The 14,150-nt window shown below is 42.4% G+C and overlaps 2 protein-coding genes across 5 annotated transcripts in view; both read left to right on the top strand.

Annotated features, from left to right (window-relative positions):
- The first annotated feature begins 572 nt into the window (after nt 1-572).
- Nucleotides 573-14,150, top strand: part of LOC121592999 — a 147,140-nt gene continuing 133,562 nt past the window's right edge. For 3 of the 4 annotated variants that reach the window (XM_041915011.1, XM_041915013.1, XM_041915010.1), the window contains exons 1-2: nt 573-882; nt 5,301-5,500. The gene's annotated coding sequence lies outside the window, so the exon portion shown is untranslated. Of the gene's footprint in view, nt 883-1,180; nt 1,200-5,300; nt 5,501-14,150 lie in introns of those variants that run through there. The other variant, XM_041915012.1, reaches the window with a different exon arrangement.
- Nucleotides 6,809-8,231, top strand: LOC121593008 (probable salivary secreted peptide). Its single transcript, XM_041915025.1, has 2 exons — nt 6,809-7,093; nt 7,199-8,231. The coding sequence occupies exons 1-2, from the start codon at nt 6,911-6,913 to the stop codon at nt 7,373-7,375; spliced, it is 360 nt and encodes a 119-aa protein (XP_041770959.1). The 5' UTR covers nt 6,809-6,910; the 3' UTR covers nt 7,376-8,231.

Raw genomic sequence — 14,150 nt, 5'->3', positions numbered from 1 at the left:
AAAAAGCGCCAACTTCGCCACGCTCTCGCCTACCCAGCTCGCTTTCAAACCAGCTGAGATGCACTCACGCACACCCTTTTGCAGTCGTGCCGTCATGTGTTTACCGCCCATCGCCACCCGTGCTCCAAACGGGCCGGGCTCTCTCTTGCATTCTCGCACCGCTCGGCAGCCTCTCGCACCATTGTTTGTTGACACCCACGCAGCTTTATGTTATGACGATTGCACACGAGACCAACGTGATCAATGGGAGAGCGAGAGAGCTGCTCGTGCCTTTATGTGTATGTATGTGTGTGTAGGGCTGGTGCCATGTTTGTTTCCCATTTTGTACTCGGGCTTGTGTGATAGTCAAATGCTGGAGCCAACTGTTCCCCGAAGCTCACGTGATACAAACCACTCACTCTCTCGCGCATCGCGCTTTCTCTGCCTTCATTTTCGACCAGCTGGTGCTCGACACACGAAAAGGATACTCATACGAAGCCGCACGATGACTCTCTATCACTCTTTCTCTCTCTCTTTCGAAGCTCGTGAGGCTGGCAACGGCCGTTGGCTGTTCAGTCCATTCAGTCGAGATGTAGATTTGGTGCGGGTTCGTTGGATTACACTTTTTCGTCGCTACGGTGGCAAATTGGCATCCTGGTGGTGTACCGCCGACAGAAAGAGAAGGATCTGAGCATCACCGCCCGACCCCCTCCTTCCCGCTCTCTTTCTCTAGTGATCCGTTACGCGCGGTAAACCTCCCCCTTAGATGCGGGTGGTGCACTCGTGTGCTAATCGTGTGTTCCTCCAAAGTGCAAAGCGCTTGCTTTACCAGCTCGCAAACGTTGTGAACAACAGTGTGGAAGTGTTTTTTTCCCCCCAGACATGCAGAATGAAGAGTGAAACGTAGGTTTAAATTCTGAAATTAACTGATATAGTTTTTTCAATTTATTGGTTAGCTTTTCCCGCCCAGTGTTGAGATTGAAGGGCTAATCACACAAATGGAGACGCCTGGTGGGATGCGTCTCCATCTTCTTCCAAGAAAGTTTTCCTATGCATAGCGATACTCTTGGCTAAGACTTATGAAAAGGTCAAACCTTTCTTCTGTACTGTTTCTGAATGGGAAAAATACCCTTAAATTTAGAAATATACTCAGAAATAAAGCCCTTCTTCAATCTATTTCTGAATCTACTGCCAGTGTGTGTTCTCGTTTGTGTGTCTGTGTACGTACCTTAAGTGTATATTTTTATGCAACGATGTGAGAAGAAAACACACAAACATAGTGGGTGTTGTGTTTATCTTTCCAGTATCTCCCACTGGGACCAATCGGTGGGTGTGCTGGTGTGTGCTTTTTCGGATCACCCTGTGCCGTGTTTGTGAAAATGATAACGTGCGTGTGTGTCCTGTGCCATTTGCGAAAAGAGAGAAGTGACGCAATAGAAGCAAAAACATATCACTCAAACACACACACACACACACACACACACACACACAGCGGGATGGAAAAACGTAACACCGTTCCCTGTGCTGCGATTGACAGCTGACGAGTTATGACGAGAAGAGGCGAAGCATGCAGTTACGTCAAACGTTTCCACTGCTCCTCTGCTGTCAGGCAGAAAGGAACACAGGATCTTGCCATTGCAATTTATTTTTATTTTTTTGTGCCACTGAAATGAAAGTGCAATATTTAAAAGCATTCCATTTAATTAAAATACGTTGTAAAGAGATTAGTTTTATTTTTAAAACCAAAATCACATCTCCCATCACGGCCATCAAGGTCAGCCCAAAACGGTACCCCGAGTACGGTCCATATGTTTGTGAGGCTGTCTTTTTCCATCCCAATTGGGATGCAATGTGTGTGTGTGTATGTGTGCCCGTGTGTGCGTTGTGCCTGGGAACCGATCCGTGCCAATGCCGCCGACATGCGAATCGTTTTTGTTGTGAGACGGGCGTGACCTTGAACTCGTTCCCGCAATACATCGGAAAACCGGGCCACAACAGAGGAGAGATACTGTTTGTAGCGAGAGAGAGAGAGAGAGAGAGAGAGAGAGAAAGAGAAACCGAGCGAGGAGGACCGTTGTGAACTGCATTTTAAAAATGCATGCAAACATACTTCACTGCTCCTGCTTCGGCTGCGCTTCACCCGCCGTGTCGTGGAATTGGGAGTAAAGTAGAGCAATTTACGATGATTCCCCGTTTTCGTCTCCTCCACCCCCAGTTGCCCGGTGGAAAAGTGGTCGAGTGCGATAGCGGCTTGCACAGTTTGCATGCAAGGGAGAAATCTGCATCCGGTATCCGGTGTGTCGTCACGCTGCGTCTCTGCCCGTGTGTGCGCCCTTACGAAACGTAGAGAAACAAACAAAACTGGACACCAATTTTTCGGATTTTTCGCGCTTGGCAGAGCTGCCTGCCCGGGTGGAAATGACTGTGCAAGCATTGCCACCGTCCACATGCTGCTGGAGTTGAGCAGCGAGTTGAGAAGAAAAAAAAAAAACAACGATCCTTTTAGCTGATACGGTTATGCAAATATGATCCTTTTCTTTAATAAAACGAACCAAAAGTTAAGTCCAGCCGCCGTGATACGGAGTTTTGGTTTTTTTCTTTCTACACTTTGTTCGCTGCGATACGGTACGGTTTTGTGAGGCACAATTTTTCAAAAGTGTCATTAAGTGGTTCCGAAAACTGACGAAGGTTCTTGTTCGCGGTGCCAGAAGGACGGTACTGTGCTGGTAGCTACTGCCAGCTCTAGCAGCGCCTATGCGAAACCACCTAGTTCGTTTCTAGTTGTGCTGTATCTGTGTGCCTGTGTGCCTGTGTGTGTGTGTGTGTGTGTGTGTGTGTGTGTGTGTGTGTGTGTGTGTATGGGGATGAGATTTCAGAGAAAGTTTTCCATCAGCATTTGCGAGCACAGCCATATGCGCCTTGCTGTGATTATGATTGATGATCACAGCGAGGGTTTGGTGGGGTTTCCCTCTGGTGTGTGTGTGTGTGTGTTTTTTTTTTGTAACCTTTCCACACTTTACAGCCACTCATTGTGCTGCAATCCCGTGTTTGCTGCGTGGAATTGGATGTGATTTTTCATGGAAAATGTAATGAAATTAGGTACCGAATGCATCCTGCCGAGCTGCATTTGCTTCTGTTGTAGGGGATTTATGTTCCGCTTCCTCTATGTTTTGTGCTATTTTCACATATTATACGCAAAAGTAAATGGTAGCAATAATTGCTGGAGCAAAACGGATAGAAAACAAATAATATTTAATCTATCTTCACCACTCCCTTCGCAGGGAGGAACCTAAAAACGGCAAAAACTGCAGAACCGTAGCGAAAGTAATAATTCCAACACACTAATGAGTCTCTGGAGGAAACGGTGCACAGAGAGAGAGAGGAACAGAGCGAGTGGGCAAACAAAAAACGAGCAACCACCGGAAAAGTTAGAGACTCCCGGAACAGTGTGATTGCATCGGTGTAACCCAACACACACACTTAACCGTTTTTGCATCAAGTAAATGAGAAACGGTCCGGCCAAGTTGTCCCTTTGCAGCGGTATGCTAGTGCCGGCGCAAACGTTTCTGCTTTCCTGCGTTGCATTTTAATGTGTTCGGACTATTTTTTTCTCCTCGTGTAGATTGAAGAGGAGAAAATAGTATTTTTATTTCTCTCTTCACAAGCTTCTTTTTGCAACAAAAAATATAGCTTGAGGGTTGAGATGATGGAAATTGCCTACTAGCTACGAGCTAAAATCGCTAACGACTTTTGGATTGCTATTATTTTTGTCAACGAAATGTCAAGCTAATTACAATTGGGGGTAAAATCAAATAAAAGTAGTAATTTACAGACTTATCAACGCATCGATGGGCACATACAAGAACACACAATATGGTATGTAATTGTATGGACAAAAATGCAAAAATGCTCGAACTAATTAATGATTGCCCTGTCGATGAATATTGCTCTTCCGGTGCTGCTGGATGCAATTGAATTTGCTCATGTATTTTAATTTAAAATTCTTCTTTCAAAAGACATTCAATCACGCGCGCATGTAACGATGCAATTATATCAGTCGAGGGAAAAATCGAAAAGATACATTTAAAAAGCATATAATTATGATCGATGTAATTTCATACACCCCTGGCAGAAAGATAATTGATAACCAGGCAGGTTAATGGTCCTTAATTGTGATGTAAGTTAATGTGTACCCATAGCCGTAATATGGCCAATTCCGTGTATAGACAAAGTTTAGGAAAAAATACACAAAAAAACATTATACATTACTCATTATTTAAAAATAAATAAATTGTTGATGTAATGCTTTTAACACAACCAACACATTTATTTTGAGTTCCCAATTTCCCTCCCATTGCTGGGTATAAAATCAATAAGCGCGAGCAAACCGTCCCGGTCCCGTACCAGCGGGATAGTAATTGACAATTTAATATAAGTATGCTTTCACTCATCCGAAACGGCTCGTGGAAGCCCCAGCAAGTCGGTCTCCCGATCCCGATCTGCACTGCATTTGGCGGACGGGGACGGAAGCTTAAGCTAATTAGCATAAATCAGTAGCATAAGTAATGATGTCTTAAAGCAGCAGCAGCAGCAGCGTTCCTTCGAGTTCTCCTCCGGGTAGCGACGCAGACAGTTATTTCGTTGAGCAGGAATTTTCCCACCACCACGCGTTTTGGGGTGTGCCTTTTTCTGTGCCACTTTTCCTCGTGCTCGCGCTTTTCATCGCACTTTTTTTTTCGTTGGGCCGCTCGAATATTAGTTACAGCGCCACACTACCACAAATCGTGCTTTGCTTGTGTGCGTACCGGTGCATGGGGTGGTAGGCATGTGACCAAATTTTCTTTCCATTCACTTTGGTCGTTATGATTTGCCGTTCCGGCTTAAGCTTGGCGGAATAATCGATTTGCTGCGTGGTGCCGGAAAACGCGCCGCACTACGTGGCAGGAGGATCGACCGCCTGCATAGTGCTGCTTTGCTGCTTTTGTGTGTGTGATGAAAAAACATGATGATGTACCGTGATTGGATTATGCTATTAAATTTACATCATTCGTGATTGGGTCGTTATTTGTGTAGCAAGTATGCGAACGGAATATGGACAATGCTGACAAAAAGCACTCTGCTGTATGTGGAGAGTGTAAAGTAATTCTAATTAATGACGCGATTTATTAGGCATAAGCTAATCATTTTATAATTACGAAACATCTCTTTTTGTTTGACATATACATGACTGCAGTCGCAATTGAGGTACAACTAACTGCAATGTTTGTGAAGCTGTAAAATTTAAAACATTATTTTTCTCGTTTGCTTTATATTCTTTATAGGCGTGTGCGTGTGTCTATTTGCTAGAGGCGAATTAGTGAAAAGTAAGTCCAGAATAAGAATAGTGTGATTGTTAAATGTGTTAAAATCAAAATAGAAAAGGAAATAGTTCAAAGTGTACGTTGTGAACGAATGAAATAATTGAAAAGTGTAGTGCTGGAAAAGGTGCTTAAGGTGAGAAGCTTGCTCGTTTTAACTTGAGGTAAGTTGCTGTATTTTTTATTACTTCATTCATTTCATTTTATTACTTCTGAATGAAGATTTTAAGAGTGTTTTGTGTATTCGTCAAGCCTCCAGAAAGCTTGTTTGAGCAAAAGTTTTCACCCATCCTGTCAAAAAGTGATATTCAAATTTGGTTATAAAAAATATGCTAGGAGACCACCTGGACTACATACACTTTGATTCTAGATTCCATCACCAGATCTCTTTAATGCACCTTGGGATAAATGTAAACACGATTTTGTTTTGTCATTTTTCGAGCAGGTGCTCGAATCTAATTCTTGCTTTGAGGCTAGAATAATCTAGACGTGAAAGAATCTAGTGTGGTTTTGTATGGAGTGTTTACATGAATTCAGCATAAAAACTGTCAAACTCTATACAAAAAACTGATTAGAATCGTGAAGGGCCCCATTCTTAGCTTTGGTCCTTCGAACCGGATGTCTTACCTGGAATAGCCTGCGGTGAGCAAATTGATTGCATTTATTGGTATGGGGACAATTCATACGTTAAAAAAGCATGTGCGAGATCATCTTAGCTTTATACAAACAAGAAAAGACCAACAAATTAAATATTTATATCTTGAATGCAAGATTCTTAAAGCGACAGGGTGGCTTAAATCAATGTGAGATAGCGTACTCTGCTGTAAAACACTCCATTTATCTTACTTATTCATCAATACATTGGCTTTGAACGCTGTGCTGTCCACCGAACAAAGTCCCTGGCAACGTCACCGAAGAAAACTTGTTGAATATTTCAATATCGGTCTAGCTTCTACGACGGTCTAGCAACGAGAGAGCATGAGTGTGGGAAACAGGGAAAACTGCTCATTGTGTGTGGTTACATTGTAAGGTGTACATATGTTTGCTAACCACACTCTTCGCAAACCCGCTTGCTTTCCGAGCGTTGGTGGCCAATGCATTATAGAACGAGCCCGAGCAAGTGACCAGTTTCTCATCGTTTATTCAGCTAAGACGTATGTGAGCGTGTTGCAGCACACTCTACCCGGCGTTGAATGAGTAAAAGCGAACAAACAACACTCAAGCGTGGTCCTTCCCCCGATGCATCCCCCGTCTGCCTGTCCCAAATTGATTGGAGAGACGTTTGAGGGCCGCTGGACAGGCTGAAGTAGTAACTGCCAATGTTCTGTTTTTTTTTTGTGTCAGCATCAGCGGTCTGTTTTGAAGTGTTGCTTGCTGTGCATGAATCATCCTGAAGTGGCTTTGATAATTGTAACGCTTGTGTGACGGGTTGATTGATAAGCGTAGCGGCTCTCGGGGTATAAAACGAGGAAGACCCGCTTCACTTGCAGCTAGACTCTCACTAGCTGTTAATAGAGACAACGGAAAGTTGCGTACTGTGTCAGTTGTAGTAGCGTTGCAGTTATCCGCTGAAAATGAAAGCGCTCGCGTGTTGTTTGGTGATTTTTCTTAGCGTTTCGGTGGTGCTGATTTATGGCGACAGTCGCCAGTGGGGTCGCCGAGTGTCTGGAGACCGTCTGCTCGATTATGCCGTGGTCGTGAACAACTCGCTGCCAGTGCCGGAGAAGAGCAGCATCTATCGCTATCTGCCTGCTGCGGTACGTAGCGTGTGAAGCAAACTGCAACAAAAAAAGAAAAGAAGCAATTGTTTCCATCGTGCAGTTGACAACTTTAACCGTGTGTGTGCTTTACTCTACCCGCAGGGAGCGTACCGGCCACCGAACATTACGGCTATCTTCACCCGTGATAACGTGCCGGGCGGCAAAGGTGGCTTTGCGGGAATCGTTTCCGGTGGAGTGAACCAATCGAATGTGACGCTGAAACTTACCTCCAAACCGTACCAGCGGTTTAACTTTACGATCGAGATTTACGGAAAGTAACGCTGTAAGGGAATAAAAGGCACGAAACTGACTTTCAGTCTCTCCACGCGTGAAGCAGTGTTTAGAGTTAGTGTGATAGTGGAAACAAATTTTTACAGTTATTTTTTGTATTTCCAACAAATGAAACTGAAATACGAAGTTTTATGCATCGAATGAAAGTTTATTGAACTCCGCATTGGATAAATATAATTTCCCGTGAAATTACACTCTTTTATGTTTTTTTATTATAACTTCCCCATTTTTCCACGATCATTTACGAGAAATTATCGTAAAATTACAACGGACAGTGAAAATAAAGATTATTTTTATAAGAACTGATATTTCTTCGTTAGGGAATACAATAATCTTGCGTTTTGTGCATAAAACATAATATTGCAGAAAGTTTATGAAAAACAACGACAAATAATGTTAAATTTCTTTTCACACTATCTATGTTTGCACTTTAAGGCTCTTAACGCGAGAAAATGGGTAGCGTGAAAAAAAAATTTTCTCTACAATTTTCTCCTATTTCTTTACAAAATTATGTTTTATGCTCAAAACGCAAAATTATAATATTTCTTAATGGACAAATATCAGTTCTTATAAACATGATCTTTGTTTTTACTGTCCGTAATAATTTTACGATGATTTCGCGTAAATGATCGTGGAAAAATGGGGAAGTCATAATAAAAAATATAAAAGAGTGTAATTTCACGGGAAATTATATTTATCCAATGCGGAGTTCAATAAACTCTCATTCGATGTATAAAACTTCATAAATCAATGAAATGCAAACCATAAATACAATAAAAAGTTCAAATGTTTTTTTTCCACTTTTCCAACTCGAATCACTGCTTTGGTGGCGAGTGAGCTCCAATTTTTAATTGTCGTTCTATTGCATTCCACTTAAGCATCTGACCAGCTTTACGTTGAGAAACAAGGTGCAAATCTCCAAATATGCATCCCATTGCGGGGGGGCGGGTTTCAAAATGTGCAAACGTTGAAATCGTCCGTTTCGTAAAGTAACTTTCCGGCAGCGGAATCAATGCTACCGGCAGGAGGCCACAGTGATGCTGTCAAACGTTCTCCCCGAACGAGAGAGAGAGAGAGCTGAAACTTTTCGCAAGCCAAATGGCAAGACAAATGGGAAAATAATTGTGCGGCCAAGGAAACGGAAGCAAAGCGCCACTGGGGTGCAGGAAATGGAAAATTGAAAACCAACCCATTCGGCCAACACCTTCCTCTTGGGCTCCTTTAGCACAGCTCACACACACATGTGAGCATAAATCAATTTCCGCTCGACTGCCTGGCGGATTGGAGCAAAAAGAGTTATTGTTTTTCTCACGCAAGAGTTGCGCGTCTTTGCCACGCTTGATGCATTACGCTTTGTGCGCTGCTCTAAAGGATGGGAGCAGAAACATGTCTTAGCACCAGTGGGAGAGGACGGGTGCAAAGCAAATCTCAAAAAAGGCTTCCAGTTTTTCTGCTCCCATTACTTTTGCATCACTGTCTTTGGTATGGTTTTTTATACTACGGCCGCTCTCACACCGTTTGGTTCAATATTTTTCGGCTTAAGCAGTGATGCGATAATAAAGAGAGGGATGTGTGATGCCAGAGGGGGAAGAAAGAAGGATGCACATCCTTTACCTAAGCTTTAGATCCTTTTTTGCTCGATCGTTATCTGTCTGCTGCCGATGGTACGTTTACGGCTTTTCTGGAATGTGAACGGCCCTGGAAGCGTCTGAGTTCTATTTATTAATATTGGATTGATGGATTCGATACGCTGATTTGCTGCCCAGAATGAATCGCAGCAGCTTTCCATCCCTTTTGAACCACTAATCGTCTTGCAGTGAGGATGAACAAGACGGTTATACTTGAACAGTTGCTAAGGAGTTGTGTGAATGGGGTTTCTACAACAAAAAATCAGTTTTATTACAATAGTTTTATTGCTTGTTGATTCTCAAAAGTATCCAAGAGCAAAAGAAGCTTTTGAACAAAAGCACATAAGTTTGTATTTGAAGATGTGGGATAATTAAACTTTTCGATCTTTTAGTTCAAATGGTTTGTGTGCAGGAAATTGCAGTAATTTAGGCGTTAACAAAGACGATCGTATTTTTAATTTTAAAAAATCACACTAAGAGAGATTTTTGAAAGTATTTTTTTCCTACACATTTATGTACGTAATGAAATATAGTAGTCTGTCATACATGGGTAAAACAAAATCATTCGAAATATTTCCACGATTAGCATAAAACAAGCCCAATTCACTACCTGTGTAGAAATTCAATCATCGATAAAGCATGAATATCTCTTTATTTTAATTTAATTTAGCTTGAATTTAAGAAGCAAAAACTTGTAAGCCCAATACTTAATAGATTCTAAGTAATCTTTTCTGTCAGCATTTTTAAATCATGTTTTCTTATATTTCATGCAAAATCTTAAAATGGTACATGAACTCGATTCAACGGACTACAGTTTGTAGACTGCAGTTTCTATAATTCATTCATTTTGATAACACAACTCTGTTTTGCTGCTCAGCAGAGGATTACACCGAGTCGACTAAACACGGCTTCTCCGACAGCTAAAAACTTCATAACAACCGTTTCTTGTCTGAAGCATCACAGCATTACCAACCCACATCATATCTGCGTATCGTTCGGTGCTATCGAAAGTACCTTTCCACCAACCCGAACGTTACCTGATGACATTTGACAGCACCAGCATCCCCAAGTGGGCCAGTGTGTGGGTGCGTGCGTGTGGGCGCATTTTACTTTCACACACAAAACACAGAACCAAGCATTCGCTATCTGCATCTTAATACCCGCTTGGAGCTGTCCCTGCCTTCCCCCATCGTCGCATGATATTCGATTAAATTTGTGTTTCAGTTACGGTTTTCCCACGAACCACATTGCGAGTGTATCGCATTTTTTGGAAGATCGTAGCGCACTGTGCCCACACGCAGCTTGCGGGCGAACAAAATGCCCTGCTCCCGCGTGTAGGCGGCCTGAATCGTCCTATGCCATCGTGTCATCTGTATGGCGGTGTCGGTTGCTTGGGTGATTCTTTTTTATGCTTGCTGCTTTCCTCTGCCGGTGAAAATAACCGTGGGAATTTTGAGCCCTGCCCCTGTCCCTGCCGTCGGCTCCAAAAGGAACGAACGAAGCTGCTGCTATTTGTGTTGCCCGAAGGTGAAAAGTGTGTCTTCCACGCACTGCTTATGCAATGGGTCGAAGAATGCGAAGTCCTTGAACATGCGAGCAAGCAGTGTGTCGTTTTTGTGTTGTTTTTATTTTCGGTTTCATATGTCAGTAGCGGGAAAAATGTAAAGTGTGTTTCCCTGGCTTTTGCATTTGCCGTTTGGTTCGCGCGGGCGTATGACGTCGCTCGGGAGAAGCATTCCACTCATTACTCAGACGAATATTTATTGTATTCAGCAGCTTCCAACCCCCCCCCCCAGCCGGCTGCCCGGCGACTTCCGAACAACTGTAATCTTCATACTTTCCAGAAGCAAACCGCCCCCAAAACGTAAAGCGCTCGTTTAGAATGATGGCTATGTTTGGTATGAGCTGTCTAGGGTTTGTACGGCTGCGTTCTCTCGTCGTTTCGCTTTCTTTGTTCTTTTTTTGTTGCATTACTGATTGTTGCCCCTTCCCTGCAAACGAATGCCATTTTAGAGACTGTAGCTGTTTGCCGTTCGGCTCGAGTTGCAGTCCAATGTTGGCTCACCGGCCGCCTTTCACCGCACAAACGGTGAATCTGCCCTGGCGGGGCAGAAATATTCAGAACATAAATTGTTTTCTCTGCTCGTGAGGATTTCGGATTTCGACTCATCGCTCATACGGCCCTTGGGGGCTGCTGGGCAGCTGCTGTGGGACATCCGAAAATGTCCTTGGCGTGTCCTCTCGCGGTGTTGGAGGTTGGAGGTGGAAAATCGAACGGCAAAACATTCATATTCCACTCGGAATGTACATCATTCCGCGTGCCAGCTGTCAGGGTTTGATTGTTTTTTGGCGGGAGCAGGGAGAGTGAAACGATGCGAAATATAAAAAATAAAAATAAACGAAATGTCACACGCACGCACATGATTGACTGCCCGTCTCCGGGTGTATTCCGGAATGCCATTTTTGAAGAGTTTGAAAGTTTTGCCCTTTCTGTTGCATTTTTGTGGAGTGGAAAATACACTTTTTGGTGATGTGGTTAAGCTACGTCCGTGGCACAATATTCATATACCGTGGGAATTGAAGTGCGTTTGAAAATGTCATTATGGACGAGTGGACTGCTCGATGTGCGCTGAAAGGATTTTAATTGGAAAGGGAAGTATACTTGGAGATTTTTTTTATAACCACAGCACTGTTTTAAATGACAGCTATAGCAGTAATTGGAGGGAAAATGGAAGTAAAAATGATGTTTGGACTTTATAGTTGTATTGATTTGTTATCAAATTGATATGTGAGATGTAATTTCCAGTAAAATTACTTTTTTTTTCATAATTCAATAAAAATTTACTTGCTTTTCTGTACTGAAGAAACTACTGTATTGAAGAATGACATCACAAAGCATTATGTATGTTAGGATCGATCTAAAAATATCTGAAATGCCCATATTGCACTCTAATGTTTGCTCTATAGGCACCATTAGGTAGAATAAACATGAAACGCCTGAAGTTAGGCAAACTGAAGCACATTATTACATTATTGAATGGTTTCTTAACTTTAAATGTATTGAAGTTTAATATGAAATTAAGTTCAAATGAATGACTTTGCAATACTTTAATTTGTACTTTTATGTTTGCTCTGTAGGCACCATTACGTAGAATAAACATGAAACGCCTGAAGTTTGGCAAACCGAAGCACATTATTGCTTTATTGAATGGTTTCTGAACTTTAAATGTATTTAAGTTTTAAAGGATCAAATGAATGACTTTGCTATACTTTAGTTTGTACTTTTTCCATTCCATGGAATCTATCAACTACTGAAATGGCAATGTTTTTGATCAAACAAATGTCACGAATATTCTAGACCTGGCGAGGAGAATACAGCAGAACAGGACACGATAAACGGTGACAATGTGCCGCTACCCTTATCCGGTCAATATCCGGTGGCGCAAATTGTGGACTTATCGTTCAATTTCATCATCCATCTGCGTGCTTGTTTTCGATGAGCGGCTCAATCCGTTTCAATCAAGTGCTGCCCGTCCCTGGGTTTCGGAGGATCTCGAGTGGAGGAAGTTTGTTACTTCCTGTTCAAAATGTGGCGGCAGATAGGCTTCGCTCTTGCCGTTGGTAGTGAACCGAAATGTTAAACGAATGACCGCTGCGATGATTCGGCAAAACCGTCGAGTCATCGAAAGCTGAAGCCTTAGCGGAAAATAAACCTCCTGAAGCCTGCCGAAGGCGGCTTAAACATGCTTCTCTTGTTGTGTGTGTGCAGCTTTTCGTTTTTTTTTCTGTGAAGGACACGATGTGGAAGTCTTTTTTCGTTCATTTCTGTGATGTTTTTTTTTGCAAACAAATAAAACACATACAAAAAAAAACCCTCAAAAAATACGCTCGTGACCAGTCATCCACAGTTTGGAAGCAATAAATCTTCCTTCCGTGGAAGGACGCGCTTTCTTCCCGCGCTGGACCGCGCTCATAATTCGTTCACCATCATTTTGACACGATCTCCCCAGATGGTGGGTGCGAGGAAAAAAAAAACTCAAACAAAAAATCGTTTGAATTCTCCAGCGCAGCAACGCTCCAAAACTGTGAACCTATTATTCCTAGCATCATTCCGTACCGTGAAAAGCCTTTGAAAATTGTCCGGCGGGGTACGGAGCCGGTGGCGCACAAATGGCAAAATTCCTGCTACATTCCGCCCCCTTTTTTGGGGACGGGGTGGCAAGAAAACACAACAGCGGCACCCACGGTTCATTACCGTGCCGGGTCTGATTGAAAATGGTTCCCGCGGGGGGAGGGCTCAATATCGATAAAAGAAAAGAATGTGCCGCACGGGGAATGTACGGAAACGGTACCAAAGTGGGCTGCCGAGGGCACGTCAAATATGGATCAGTTTGCAATTATATTTTAGCGTTTGTACTGAATATTTGGAATGTTTTTGGGCGGTTGGCTTCTTTTTTTATTATTTTTGCTACATGCTGTGTTCCGATGCAGTATAATGTTCTTTGCACAGAATAATGGAAAGAAAATTAATGGAGACGGAGGTGTCACTTTCTGTGGCTAGCATAATTAACGTTCTGTTCTGTTGAATGATAGACCTCAAGACACTGTTTTTTATCATTATTTTATCAGCCTTCAGGACTGCTATTAATAATTTTAAATAGCTTGGAGCTTATTCTAGACATATTTTACAGATTTTCTCAGCAACTTTCATTTCTCACATTATATTTGAAATTGAAATGTACCATAAAGCTCTCTTAATGATAATCATTTGATTCGAATAACCATTTTCTTCGTCCTTCGTTGCTACGCCTAAATGTATGCAAGTCAAATATGTTATGCGCTTAAATGTATGCCATAAGAGAATATGTTTCAATTTGTGTTTTAGGTTCACATTAAACAGCAAAAAAATTTGATGGTTTCATGTTGTATAACACATTCTCAGTAGTTTCTGTCTCTGACTTATTTTTTCCTTTCTTGCTTGCCCACACTCGCTGCCGCCTTGTATTATTCTGCTGGTCTGCTTCACATACAAGTTACGACATGTTTATTTTCGTTATCCTGTCACAATCGTCCCCAATCGTTAAATCGTACTTTAATGCCTGGTTCCGTTGTTTACACGGCCATGCTCAGGGACG

This window comes from Anopheles merus, chromosome 2L (assembly GCF_017562075.2).
Source record: "Anopheles merus strain MAF chromosome 2L, AmerM5.1, whole genome shotgun sequence".
In the NCBI taxonomy this organism is placed as follows: Eukaryota; Metazoa; Arthropoda; class Insecta; order Diptera; family Culicidae; genus Anopheles; species Anopheles merus.
The sequence above is the reverse complement of the archived record's forward strand: the minus strand, read 5'-3'. Positions and strand labels throughout refer to the sequence as shown.

Coding starts and splice junctions, on each gene's coding strand:
- LOC121593008 (XM_041915025.1), top strand. CDS start 6,911: ATGAAAGCGCTCGCGTGTTGTTTGGTGATTTTTCTTAGCGTTTCGGTG. Junction 7,094..7,198: donor ATCGCTATCTGCCTGCTGCG/GTACGTAGCGTG, acceptor CTCTACCCGCAG/GGAGCGTACCGGCCACCGAA.